Source organism: Plecotus auritus (genome assembly GCF_963455305.1).
Source record: "Plecotus auritus genome assembly, chromosome: 8".
Classification (NCBI taxonomy): Eukaryota; Metazoa; Chordata; class Mammalia; order Chiroptera; family Vespertilionidae; genus Plecotus; species Plecotus auritus.
Window position 1 is genome coordinate 159,838,230 of NC_137782.1, and position 12,923 is coordinate 159,851,152.

General features: G+C 36.8%; 1 protein-coding gene across 7 annotated transcripts in view; it reads right to left on the reverse strand.

Moving 5' to 3' along the window:
• BIRC6 (baculoviral IAP repeat containing 6) overlaps positions 1-12,923 on the reverse strand; it is a 194,526-nt gene that overhangs the window by 160,319 nt on the left and 21,284 nt on the right. For all 7 annotated transcript variants that reach the window (XR_013961518.1, XM_080686115.1, XM_080686117.1 and 4 more), the window contains exons 3-5: positions 11,173-11,310; positions 6,397-6,590; positions 2,009-2,120 (exon numbers count right to left, since the gene is read on the reverse strand). Coding sequence is in view for 6 of the 7 variants with exons in the window: in XM_080686115.1 (XP_080542241.1) it covers positions 2,009-2,120; positions 6,397-6,590; positions 11,173-11,310 (444 nt within the window). In the remaining variant the exon portion in view is untranslated. The remainder of the gene's footprint in view (positions 1-2,008; positions 2,121-6,396; positions 6,591-11,172; positions 11,311-12,923) is intronic.

A 12,923-nucleotide genomic window follows, 5' to 3' on the forward strand; every position in this document is an offset into this window, starting at 1 on the left:
TATTATAAACTGAATCCCATACAACCGTACAAGGGCAAGTAAAAATAAAATGCAAACTAGTGAACCAAGTATAATATTCTTCAAGACACATAGGACTACATCCTACATATAAATAACAAAACCTGAACTGAAACATACCTCTAAAAACCAATGTTATTATTTTTATCACTTATTCTAATTAACACTGTGTCTACAAGGTGTAAATTTATTATATATTTTACAAGATTAAAAATAATCAACCCTTAATATAGACAGAAGATTCTAGAAAACCTATGATTTTACCTCTTGGCAAAGAAGTAATACAATGAATAATTCAATAGGAAAAATATCAAGTTACCCCTTCTCAGAGACTATTTTAGAAAACGACACCAAATCTTATTTAATAAAAGCCTGATCTGCTAAGTGTCCAGTCGTCCAATCAAAGCATAATATGCTAATAATATGCCAAGGCCGCTCAACCACTCGCTATGATGTGCACTGACCACCAGGGGCAGACAGTTAAGCGGATGACCAGTCACTATGACACAATGACCACCAGGGGACAGATGCTCCAACCGGTAGGCTAGCTTGCTGCTGGGTTCCAGCCTATCGGGACTGAGCAAGATGGGCCAGACAAGCCCTGGAGCCCTCCTGCAGTCCCTCCCCGGCTGGTCAATCTCCTGTGTCCTTTCCCAGCCCTGATCGTGCACCGATGGGGTCCCTCGGCCTGGCCTGCGCCCTCTCGCAATCCGGGACAACTGGGATGTCAGAGAGCCAGTTTCAACCCGATGGCAGAACAACTGGTCACTATGACGCACACTGACCACCAGATGGCAGACACTCAATGCAGGAGCTGATCCCTAGTGGTCAGTGAGCTTCCACAGTGGAAGCACCACTCAGCCAGAAGCTGGGATCACGGCTGGCGACCACTGAGGCGGAAGCAGGAGCCTCTCTTGCCTCCACAGTAGTGGTAAGGATGTCCAACTGACAGCTTAGGCCTGCTCCCCGGTCAGACATCCCCCTAGGGCAGTGGTCAGCAAACTCATTAGTCAACAGAGCCAAATATCAACAGTACAACAATTGAAATTTCTTTTGAGAGCCAAATTTTTTAAACTTAAACTTCTTCTAACGCCACTTATTCAAAATAGACTCGCCCAGGCCGTGGTATTTTGTGGAAGAGTCACACTCAAGGGGCCAAAGAGCCGCATGTGGCTCGCGAGCCATAGTTTGCCGACCACGGCCCTAGGGCTCCCGGACTGCAAGAGGGTGCATGCCAGGCTGAGGGACCACCCCCTTCCAAGTGCATGAATTTCGTGCACCGGGCCTCTAGTAAGAAGATAAAAAGTTAGGAAAAATGGTCCATATTTAATCCTTAATTTAAGAAAATAATTCAAGTGATTCTAATATTAGCCGGTCTCCAAATGATTCTAACTAAAAATCTGAAAAACTTTAAATAAAATATTCAAATATATATAACATTCTGAATTTTAGTTAACATATTCAGAAACACTTCAAGAGAACTAAGGAATAATCACTGCAAATTCTTCGTGATAGTAACTTCAATGCATTTCAAAGTTTTGTAAAATTCTAAAATTAAATAAGCAAGTTTAATGAAAAACTTACATATAAATGTTATCTTAGATTCTTTAGCAGGGGTAAAACAATGGCAAGCCAGTCTACACTGTACTCAGTATAAGTAGTATATTTTTTCCTATCTAAACCCATTTTTTCTTACCTTCCCTCTAATTTATTCAGTGAACTGATAATTCTCAGGGGGAAAGGGGTATAGAGGGTGTGGGAAGAGACTGGACAAAAATCGTACACCTATGGATGAGGACAGTGGGGGGTAGGTAAGGGCAGAGGGTGGGGTGAGAACCGGGTGGAGGGGAGCTATGGGGGAAAAAGGAGAAACAATTGTAATAATCTGAACAATAAAGATTTATTAAATTAAACATAAATTAATTAATTAATTAATTAATAAAAACAAAATAAAACAAAAAAACTGAGTTTTTTTTATTATATTTTTTACCTGATGATAGAATCCAGCTTGAGCCATGGGATCTGGTTGTGCCCATCTATAGCCTACATGAGGCCATGATGTGAATGTCTCCCGTCTGTTAGCTTCACTATACATTAATGATCTAAAAGTAAACATACTTTATGTAATCAAAGTTAAGCATCAAATAATAGTGACACTCCTATTTCACACTAATGAAAAAACTTTACTAGATTATCAACAAAGATTTGTAATAGTGTAATAACCACTTTCAAATTTGTATTTTAAACTAAAAATAATCACTTTTAAGGAATTTCTCTTAAATACGGTGGGAAAAAATAAGCCTGATTAATAGCCACAAATTATAAACAATTCCAGGGATAGATTTAATTAATCAATGTTACATAATTACCAAGCCAAGAACACAAAATCTGGAAATGTAGAGGCAGAGAGTCGTATGCCTTCATCATTTGCCAAGTTTTGTATAAGTGGGTAAAATTACAATCAAAGGAACAGTAGTTTTATCTCATCCATATTAAGAAAATATTTTCTAATTTAATATTTTTTAAGTAGAGGGAAATTTTTTATTCTTTCAGAGAAATCCTTTTCCAGGAAAGTTGTACTCTCCATGGAATTATAAAAAAGAGAAATCTCCATATGTTTTCATATTTAAATATGTGAGCTCATTGAGTGTGAACCTGTAACACAGAGAACATTAAAGTATTTCTTTAAAGGATCATACCAAAATTAGAAAAAGTCTAAATAGCTTCAAGTAAGAATGAACTGGTAACCTTAATGAGTAACATTAATGAGTAACTGATAACGGGGGGGGGGGGGGGGGGGGTAGAGAGAGAAAGTGGTAAAGGTCATCACAATGAGATCAGAAAAATAATTTTTCCTTAAATTAGTACACAATCTACTATAATATTGCTAGTGATTTTAGGTTTAACTCATAGTTGTGTTCTGGTGCTGGAGGCTAAGTCCAGCAGGTCATAATAGATGCGAGAAGTCCTCAAAAGGTTGAATGGACATATTCAGGAGGGCTGAAAATCTGCATGTTATTACCTGCTGCTGGAACAGTTGAAGGCAATTACCCCAACCTGATGGTCCTTTACTGTTTACCAAACCTTACCTTTGATACGTATATCTGCTTTGCTAAAGGACAAAATGTGTGAATAAAAAGCCCTGGGTCTTGAGATTTGGAGAGCCCACTTCACTAGAAAGTGGAGCCTCCCCTGGCTCCCCTATGCCTCCCAAATTTATATTTCATGTCTAATCTAAATCCATTTACGCATAGCCCTTCTCCATGATCCTGAACCCTAGCTGCAAAAAAGACTGCAGCATTCTGGTTTGAAAAGAAAACACACCATTGAGTTAGAAAAGCCTTATCCTTTACAGGCTATATAAGTCTTCAAGACCTGTGTCAGTCTTGGAAAGCTGTCTCCTTAGTTATACTACCAAACAGAACAGCAATAACATCTACCCGAACCTAATTCAAACCTCCAACAGATCTAAGTTCATCAAGGTCCTAATAAGGTCCCTATATTCACTTGTAATGAAACAAACACAGACTAAATCACAATTAATATTTTGAGACATTAACAACTCCAGAAACACTGAATATTCTATCTAATCAATGCATCTCCTAAAATAAAATATTTACCACAGTTTACACTGCTTTCTTTAGAAACCCTGCTATTGTTTGCAATGAAAATAGCTATGAGTGGCTGTTTTATAATCTTTTCAAGATAGGTATAGATCCCAGACAAGAAACATTTATTCTAAGTACACCTTCCCTCCCCCCCACCAAGACATTCCAAAGAATATTTTAAGGACAGCCACAGCACATATCACCTATAGTTATCACATTAAAAATGACAGTTTCGCCCTAATCGGTTTGACTCAGTGGACAGAGCGTCGGCCTGTGGACTGAAGAAGGGTCCCGGGTTCGATTCTAGTCAAGGGAACATGCCCAGGTTGCAAGCTGATCCCCAGTGGGGAGTGTGCAGGAGACAGCCAATCAATGATTCTCTCTCATCATTGATGTTATTATCTCTCTCCCTCTCCCTTTCTCTCTGAAATAAAATATATTTTAAATATATTTCTACATTTTGCCCAAAAGGCAGAGATAACAATATTACTATCCTATATAATAAAAGTGTAATATGCTAAGTGTCTGATTGATGGGTCGACTGTTTGGTCAACCGCTCGACCAGTTGCTATGACTTTCACTGACCACCAGTGGGCAGACGCTCCGACCAGTAGGTTAGCTTGCTGCTGGGGTCCAGCCACTTGGGACTTGGCGAGAGGGCCAGACACGCCCTGGAGCCTTCATGAGGTCCCCACAATCAACCCCCATTGGGACTGGGCAAAAGACCCCACCTGTGCACGAACTGGTGCACCAGGCTTCTAGTAGAATATAAAAATTCTTTGCATCAACCGAAGGACTTATATGCATGCATATAAGAGTAACCAACGGATGCAAAACATTGGGGGGTGAGGGCATGTATGAGAGGTGGGGGGGGGCAATGGTTAAGATATGTACACATATAATACCTTAATAAAAATATATATAAAATAAAAATAAATAAATAAAAATTCTTTGCAAATTTTAATACAACCAATAGAAGTTATTTATAGAATAAAATCACTTTTAAAAAGCAACTGATTAAGCAAAATCTCAGTTTACTGAGATAAACTAGTAAGTACTGCAAACTAATATAAAAGCCATACTTAAGATAAAAAAAAGTTAAAAGTTAATTCATTCAGTAGTGCCTTTGCTAACATTAGTATGTACTATTTCTAAATGTACTTCAAAAAAGAGCATAAAAGCCCTGACCAGTTTGGCTCAGTGGATAGAGCGTCGGCCTGCAGACTGAAAGGTCCCAGGTTCGATTCCGGTCAAGGGCATGTACCTGGGTTGCAGGCACTTCCCCAGTAGGAGGTGTGCAGGAGGCAACTGATCCATGTTTCTCTCTCATTGATGTTTCTAACTCTATCCCTCTCCCTTCCTCTCTGTAAAAAATCAATAAAATATATATATATAAAAAAAAAAAGAGCATAAAAGTTACAATTCACAGCCAATAAAATGTAAAAACATAACATGCTGTATGTGAAGGCAAATGTGAACCTAAATCAAAAGTTAAATTCAATATTTCAGTATAGCATTTTCATATTTTAGTGCTTTTAATGAGAATCTGATGTTACTTCAAATAACAATTTATTTATGTTTTTAAATGAATGCATTACTAGCTTTTCAATTAGTCTGACACATAGCGGAACCCCAATAAATCTTTATTAAAGAAAATAATGGTTGAGGTATGATTTTTATAATACTCTATTTTTTTTTAATTGATTTCAGAGAGAAAGGGGGGGAGAGAGAGAGATAGAAACATCAATGATGAAGAGCGAATCATTGATCGGCTGCCTGTTGCATGCCCCACACTGGGGATACATCCTGCAACCAGGGCATGTCCCCTGACCAGGAATTGAACCGTGACATCCTGGTCATAGGTCAACGCTCAACCACTGAGCCACACTGACCAGGCTATAATATTCTTTAAATCGAGGGCAGGCAGCACAAAAATCTTAATTCAAAATTGTCCTAATTAATTTTTTAAAATAGTTTTCATTATTTTCAATAAAAAATAATATATAGCTCTTATAGTCAGATTCCGGCATGGTTTTTTATCAAAATTTATTTCAAAGGCCCTGGCCAGGTAGTTGAGTTGGTTAGAACGTTGTCCCAAAACTCCAAGGTTTCGGGTTCCATCCCCAGGCCGGGAACATACAAGAATCAACTAATGAATGTCTAAATAAGTGGAACACCAATTCGATGTTTGTTTCTCTTTCTCTCTCTCTCTCCCTTCCCTTCCTCTCTCTCTCTAAAATCAATTTTTAAAAATTTATCTCAAAGGTCACAAAATTTCAACAAGAAAAATAATTCTTATATAGTAAGTAATTATATTTTTAAGTTTCAAAATATAGTTTTACGAGCCCTTTAAATACCTTCTAGGTACCAAAATAAATAACAATTCAAGTGGTAGTTTACTTCACTTGAGTATTTTTTTTTTTCCAGAGAGGAAGGGAAAGGAAGAGAGAGCTGGAAACATCTATGATGAGAAAGAATCATTGATTTGCTGCGTCCTGCACGCCCACACTATGGATCGAGCCCAAAACCTGGGCATGTGCCCTTGACCGGAATTGAACCTGGGACCCTTCAGTTCACAGGCCGACGCTCTATCCACTGAGCAAAACCAGCTAGGGCCACTTCAGTATTTTGATAGAAATGACCATCTAAATGGTTTTCAAAAACTTGTGAAAATTTTTTAATCATAATCAAATTTACAGTTGTTCTTGGTTAATTCAAAAATGAACCAATTTAATTTCAATGTCATATCTCTTTATAAGCAAAGTTATACCTGTCCACAGAACGGCCTGGCCCCACTCCAAGTTCTGGACGTGCACTAGGTAAGAGGTAAGACAATCTGTCCATCACTGAAGACGCCACAGGTAAGGCAGCAACATTTTGATTTATTTTCTTGAGTTCATTCACAATGGCACTGGCAATGGACTTTAACACATGATGAGGAAGATGAAATGTAACTGTGGCCCACTGAAAGAAAATGGGGAGTGTAAGCAAAGGAAAACGTACTCATCAGTTTTAACCAAAACCATAATGTAATAACTATTTATCAGTCTTGTCAGTTTACTCCATTAATTCATCAGTTAAAGCAGAAACTTGCAATTACATAAAAAGTGAAATCTCAATTAGTCACCCTCAAAAAGACAGTTAAGAACCAGATGGTACACCTTCTCACATATCCCATCCACAATTAAGAAAAAAATCATCTGTAATTTTTTATATTCCTCCAGCACATATACAATGTTAAGCACAAAGTAGGCACTCAAATATCTCCATTCATCTCAATTCATAAGAATATAGCTGTAGCCCTGGCCAATTTGGCTCAGAGAATAGTGCATTGGCCTGCGAACTAAAGAGTTCCAGGTTCGATTCTGGTCAAGGGCACATATCGAGGTTGCAGGCTCCTTCCCGGCCCTGGTCGGGGCTCATGCAGGAAGCAACTAATCTTTGTGTGTCTTTCACATCGCTATTTCTCTGTCTTTCCCTCTCTGTTCCACTCTCTCTAAAAATCAATGGAAAAATATCCTCAGGTGAGGATTAAAAAATAAAAAATATTTGTACAATTTATTATTACTAAGGTAGTGGAGAAATTACTTTGGCTTAGCATATTCTTATGCATTTATTGTTGTTGTCATCATAATCCAGCAAAAGTAACTAAAAAATAGATGTATAGTCACACAGACTTGGATTCCAAGCCCAACTTCACCATCAATAATGGTACCCTGCTCAAATTAACTTCTGATTCCTGCTTATGTGAAATGGGGAAAAACAAATACTTATTCATATAATGTTCTTGTGAGAATTGGTACAGTGTTTAACAAAGTAGGTATTCAATAAATATTAGCCATAATATTTTAATATTAAAATAATTAATTAAAAAGTTAGACTTTTATGATAAGCATTATTCTCCCAGAAATCTATAAAGTAATTTCATCTTTATATCCTGTCCCCGCTCACCTATGGTTTCCACTCTCTAATATACTCTAGACATCCTACTTAAAGTATTACTTATCTAGATAACTGGAAAACTTGTGTCCAGAAATATAATTTGAATTGCTAAACTATAAAAAAACAAAAAACAGCCTTAACCGGTTCGGCTCAGTGGATAGAGCGTCGGCCTGCGGACTGAGGGGTCCCAGGTTCGATTCCAGTCAAGGGCATGTACCTTGGTTGCAGGCACATCCCCGGTAGGGAGTGTGCAGGAGGCAGCTGATCGATGTTTCTCTCTCATCGATGTTTCTAACTCTCTATCCCTCTCCCTTCCTCTCTGTAAAAAATCAATAAAATATATTTAAAAAAACAACAGAGAGGCCCTGATTGGGTAGCTCAGTTGGTTAGAGCATCGTCCCAATACACCAAGGTTGCATGTTTGATCCCCACAACCAATGAATGCATAAATAAGTGGAACAACAAATTGATGTTTCTCTCTCTACAACCAATCTAAAAAAAAATTTTAATTAAATAAAATAAAAATGTATAAGAGAGAGAATGAAAGCCTCTTACTTTGTTTCTAGACCTAAACTGTTCATACATCCAGAGCCTCTTGGTTGAAAGGGAGGCTAAATCCTCTTGACAAAGAATCCTACAACAATGCCTCAACTCTACACTGAAAATCATATTCCAAGTCTTCCCCAAAGGCATCTGTGTATTCACTACAGTCACTGTGCACTGGGGACATGCTTGAAAGGTTGGAGTTGTACCTTACAGGATTATTCTTTGAATCAACCAAAAATATGATACAGTTTCTCCTGAGCAGGGTCAGTATTATACTTAACCAATTCTCAAACTTTTAAGATTTATGCTCTGGAAATCTTATGTCCCTAGGGAAGAAGGTTCCACCAGGATACAATATTTGTTCCACTGAGTTACATGATGACACTGCTACCAAACATCGGGCAAAAAAAGGAGGTTATTCTTCTGGTTGGTATGATTACTAGTCAGACTGACAAACAAGGGATATTGGATTGTTGCTAAATAACAGGGGCAAGAACTTAGTTAAAATCCAGGAGATTTTCTAGGATGCCCTTAAGTCCTATGTCCACTAGTAAAAGTGAATGGATGATTACACAGCACCACTGAGGATTTCAATCCTGCAAGAGTTAAGATTTGTGTCACTCCACCATGTAAAGACATCTGACCAGATGAGGTACTGGCTCAGGACAAAAAGAATATGGAATAAGTACTTGAAGGTTATAAATGTCCTCTTCACCATTATAAAATTGAGGGATAGAGCAGCTATGCATATTTTCTTCCCTTATTACATAATTGATGAATGGATAAATGGATGGATGATTTTCAGGGGTGAGAAACACCCGGCCTGCTGCAAGGCGCAAGAAATCATTTGGCCTTGCCAAGGCATTACGGGTGAATTAATTAAATGTTTGACCAAATATAGCAGGCTAATTTTTAAGTTGATAATTTTGAATGGCCTGAGAATGACGTTACAATTATCCAAATGGCCCTTGTCAAAAAAAAAAGGTTCCCCACCCCGCATTTAGATACAGACACACATAGATACACATATAAAGACTTATTATTTTATGTAAGAATTTTTAGCTATAGCTAATTTAGTCTTTAGGTAGCGGAGTTCTGTTACCTAAACATTTGAGACTGTAACTAAATTTTAGGTGTAGTTAATATTATCTAGGGATGAATAAAATTCTGTTGAAAGCTTCTCTCCTTTCTGGGGAATGGGGAAAGAGATTCTTCATTTGTAAAAAGAAATAGTTCCCATTGTTAAGTAAAAGCATAATATTTTTGTTCAAATACATATAGATTGTGTGTACGGAGATGCTGAGTAGGCAAAAGGGTAAGCTGTGCCTGTTATTAAACTACTGTCTCTAAGCACCAAACCCATCCTTTAGTTCTCTTCTCTGTCATGTTGGGTCTGGGCCTCTACAAACTATATTTCTTCTTTGCCAACCAGTTTTCTGGCTGATGGTTTCTGACAAAAGGAACACGATATGGAAATTGGAAAGCATGGTAAGGGGAGAAAAACTTGCGCCTTGCTATTTCTTGTCATTGCTGTTAGGGTTGTTTCAACCAAAGACCTGGCAGCAGCAGTTTTTTGTTTTGTTTTCTTAGGATTCCCAGAACTAGTCTCATAGAGGTCCCTCAGAGCTGCAACAGAGGTACTAACATCAGCCTAGCAGCACCTCTCTTCAGAGATAGGTCTCAATTTCACAAGCTTCAAGCTCCACAGTATCAGCTGCGCAGCAACTCCTCTTCAGAAATCTGGGTCCCAGAGCCACAGGGCCCTTTCTCTAAGTTTGTAGAGTGCGGCAAACCTAACCTCTTGTTTCTCCCGATTACGTGAGAGCTGCTTCCTGTAGGTATCATGTATGTGTCAATTCAGCATTTCCTGTTCACTTTTTCAGTTCTCAAACACATGTTAAATCAATTCCTTACAATACATTCTCTGTTTGAATGTATAGTATGGTTTCTGTTTTGCTATATAAAATGTCCTATCACTGGAATATGGGTTAATAAAATCATTGTAAATCTAGAAAATAAAATTCAATGTAAACATTATAAACAACATGAAAATATAATCCATGGGGACTTATAAGAAAAAATATTAAAGATACATTCTTAAGTTAAAAAACACAGAAAGCTATATGCTACAGTCGGAATGTTTGTATCCCCCATACTCCCAAAATTCATCTGTTAAAATCCTAACCCCCAAAAATGACAGTATTAGTAGGTAGGGCCTTTGATCCCTCATTAATAGAATTAGTGTCTTTACAAAAAAGGCTCCAGAGAGATCCCTTGCCCTTTCCACTGCATGAGGACACAGTGAGAAGGCACCAGCTATGAACCAGGTAGGACTGACTTGGACTTCCCTGCCTCCACTACTGTGAGCAATAAACTTGTTTATAAGCTACCCAGTCAGTGGTATTCTGGTATAACAGCCCAAACAGACTAAGATAGTATATCACAGTATTTTCAAATAATTACAATTGTACATGAGAGAAAAAATTTATAAATGTAAAAGTTATTTTTAGGAAAATGGCTTTTACCTTCTATGTTATATTCTTCAGTATAGACATTTTACATGTATTACAATTATAACTTAAAAAGATCTTTTAAAAAAAAAAACAAAAAAATTAATGAAATATACCCACGGATTTAAGTCAAAGCACCATCTCCCACAGACATCCTAATCATGCAAAAAAAAATTTTTTTTTAATTACAAAGAAAACCCAAAATGGTTGTCCCATATCCTAAGACATATTCCATTTCTCATCGAAGCTGATAACCTGATAAGGTCTCTTTCACCAGCCTCTTGACCAATAGAAGCTCATCAAGCACAGAAGCTTTAGTAACACAGTCACCAAAACAGTTCCCACAAACTGAAGTCAAACTTAAGTAAAAACAGTCTCAATTTTAAGATGACTTATAAGCACATTGTTTTAAAAAGAGAAAAATCTAGAATCTATGCTGATCGGGGTAAAGGGAGGACAGAAAAGTATAGAAAACAAAAAAAAAGAAAAGTGAAAGTATGAAGGTTTTTTTTCTATTAAACTCCAAAATATTATTTTTATTTTCTTACCTTAGCAACTTTGTGGTTTGCTGCAGTCTCATGAGATGTATTTTTTAAACCATCTTTAAGCTGTGTGATGAACAAATCATAACCCTCTGTACTGGAAATATCTATCTTTTCTAAACATGCTGATAAGAGCTGCTGTGCCTAAATGAAAAAGATGAACACAGAAAATTAAACAAAAAATGTTAAGTTCAAATTCTCATTCAAATAATTTAATTTGTAACGATTCTAACAGTTACTATACCGAAGCTTGCCTAACTTTTACTTTTCTTAACGAACTTAAATGATTTGAAAGGGCAACTGCAAAATTAAATTATATGAATTCAGTGTATTACCACACAGGAAAAGTTTCAATACACAGAAGCTATCATAAACCAAAGCAAGTTAAAACAAACAAAAAAACTTGGCAAACTAAAACCATGAACAAAAATAATAGAGGTAAAATTCTGAAGACATCAATATCTAGTCCTTCAAAGAATTTTAAATATTCAGACTATGCAAAACTATCAGAGAAGGCATTCATTCACTAAGTTACCATGATATATTTTAAAAAGCCCTGTGAATTGGTATGCATATATTCAATATGAACTACCTTAACAGAAATATACGGTTAATATATGGAAAAGAATACATCCACTCTGATCCAACCAAACATAGGACCCCATACTTTGGTCAAGAGAGCGACAAACTAATGTGGTGCAGTAAAGGATGCCAGGAGTGTTGGATGGTCTACAAATAATATATTATGTGAATAACAGAGTTGTAATTATTTAGGTAAAAAGAGAGGAATCCAGCAATAAATGTCAAGAGCCAGCAAGGTCCAGGAGGTGATAAAAAGACCTAGCATTTCAGTCAGTGTAGTTGGAAAAATACTGACTAGGGGTCTATTTCATATAAATATTCAAATATTCTATTGTGTTTCTGTAGTGTGTTTTTTTTAAACTTGAACAGTATAATGCCATCTTCCATTGTAAATATATTATAAATCCTTTATTAAGGCATCAGCTTTATCAAGATATCACTTGATCTAAAGTCCTTAAATTAGGAGGGAAAAAACGTTCAAAACAAGTAGAACTAATTAATTCTCTGTTCAAAGATTTGAGACATGCCCCCATATCCAAATATTCTAATAAAAGATAGCTATTCTGTATTCAGAATTCTAACTTCCAGCCACATCATTTCAGTATTAAAATATAACAGAAGGAAAAAAAACATATAATAGAAGACTGTGCTATGACACTAAGTGTGAAATCTAAGTGGATATATGTTGATTTTTTTTAAATGCCACCTAGTAAGAATAAAAACACCTAACACATTTACAGTTCTCATGTCCTAAATAGAAAGTATACTATACTGCCTGGCTGGTGTGGCTAAGTGGTTGAGCCTCGACCTATGAAACAGGAGGTCACAGTTCAATTCCTGGTCAGGGAACATCCCTGAGTTGCAGGCTCAATCCCCAGTAGGGGGCATGCAGGAGGCAGCCGATCAATGATTCTTTCTCATCATTGGTGTTTCTATTTCTCCCTCTCCCTTCCTCTCTTAAATCAATTTAAAAAAAAAAGAAAAACAGAAATAATATCTTTTTTTATTGAGCACAGTATTATAATCTTTTATATTCTATTTAAGATCATTTAAATTACAAAAATTTTTTAAAGTTATTTTTAAATTACATGACATGAACATCAATGCACACAAAAAACTTTAAGCCCTAGCTGGTTTGGCTCAGTGGATAAAGCGTCGACCTGTGGACTGAAGGG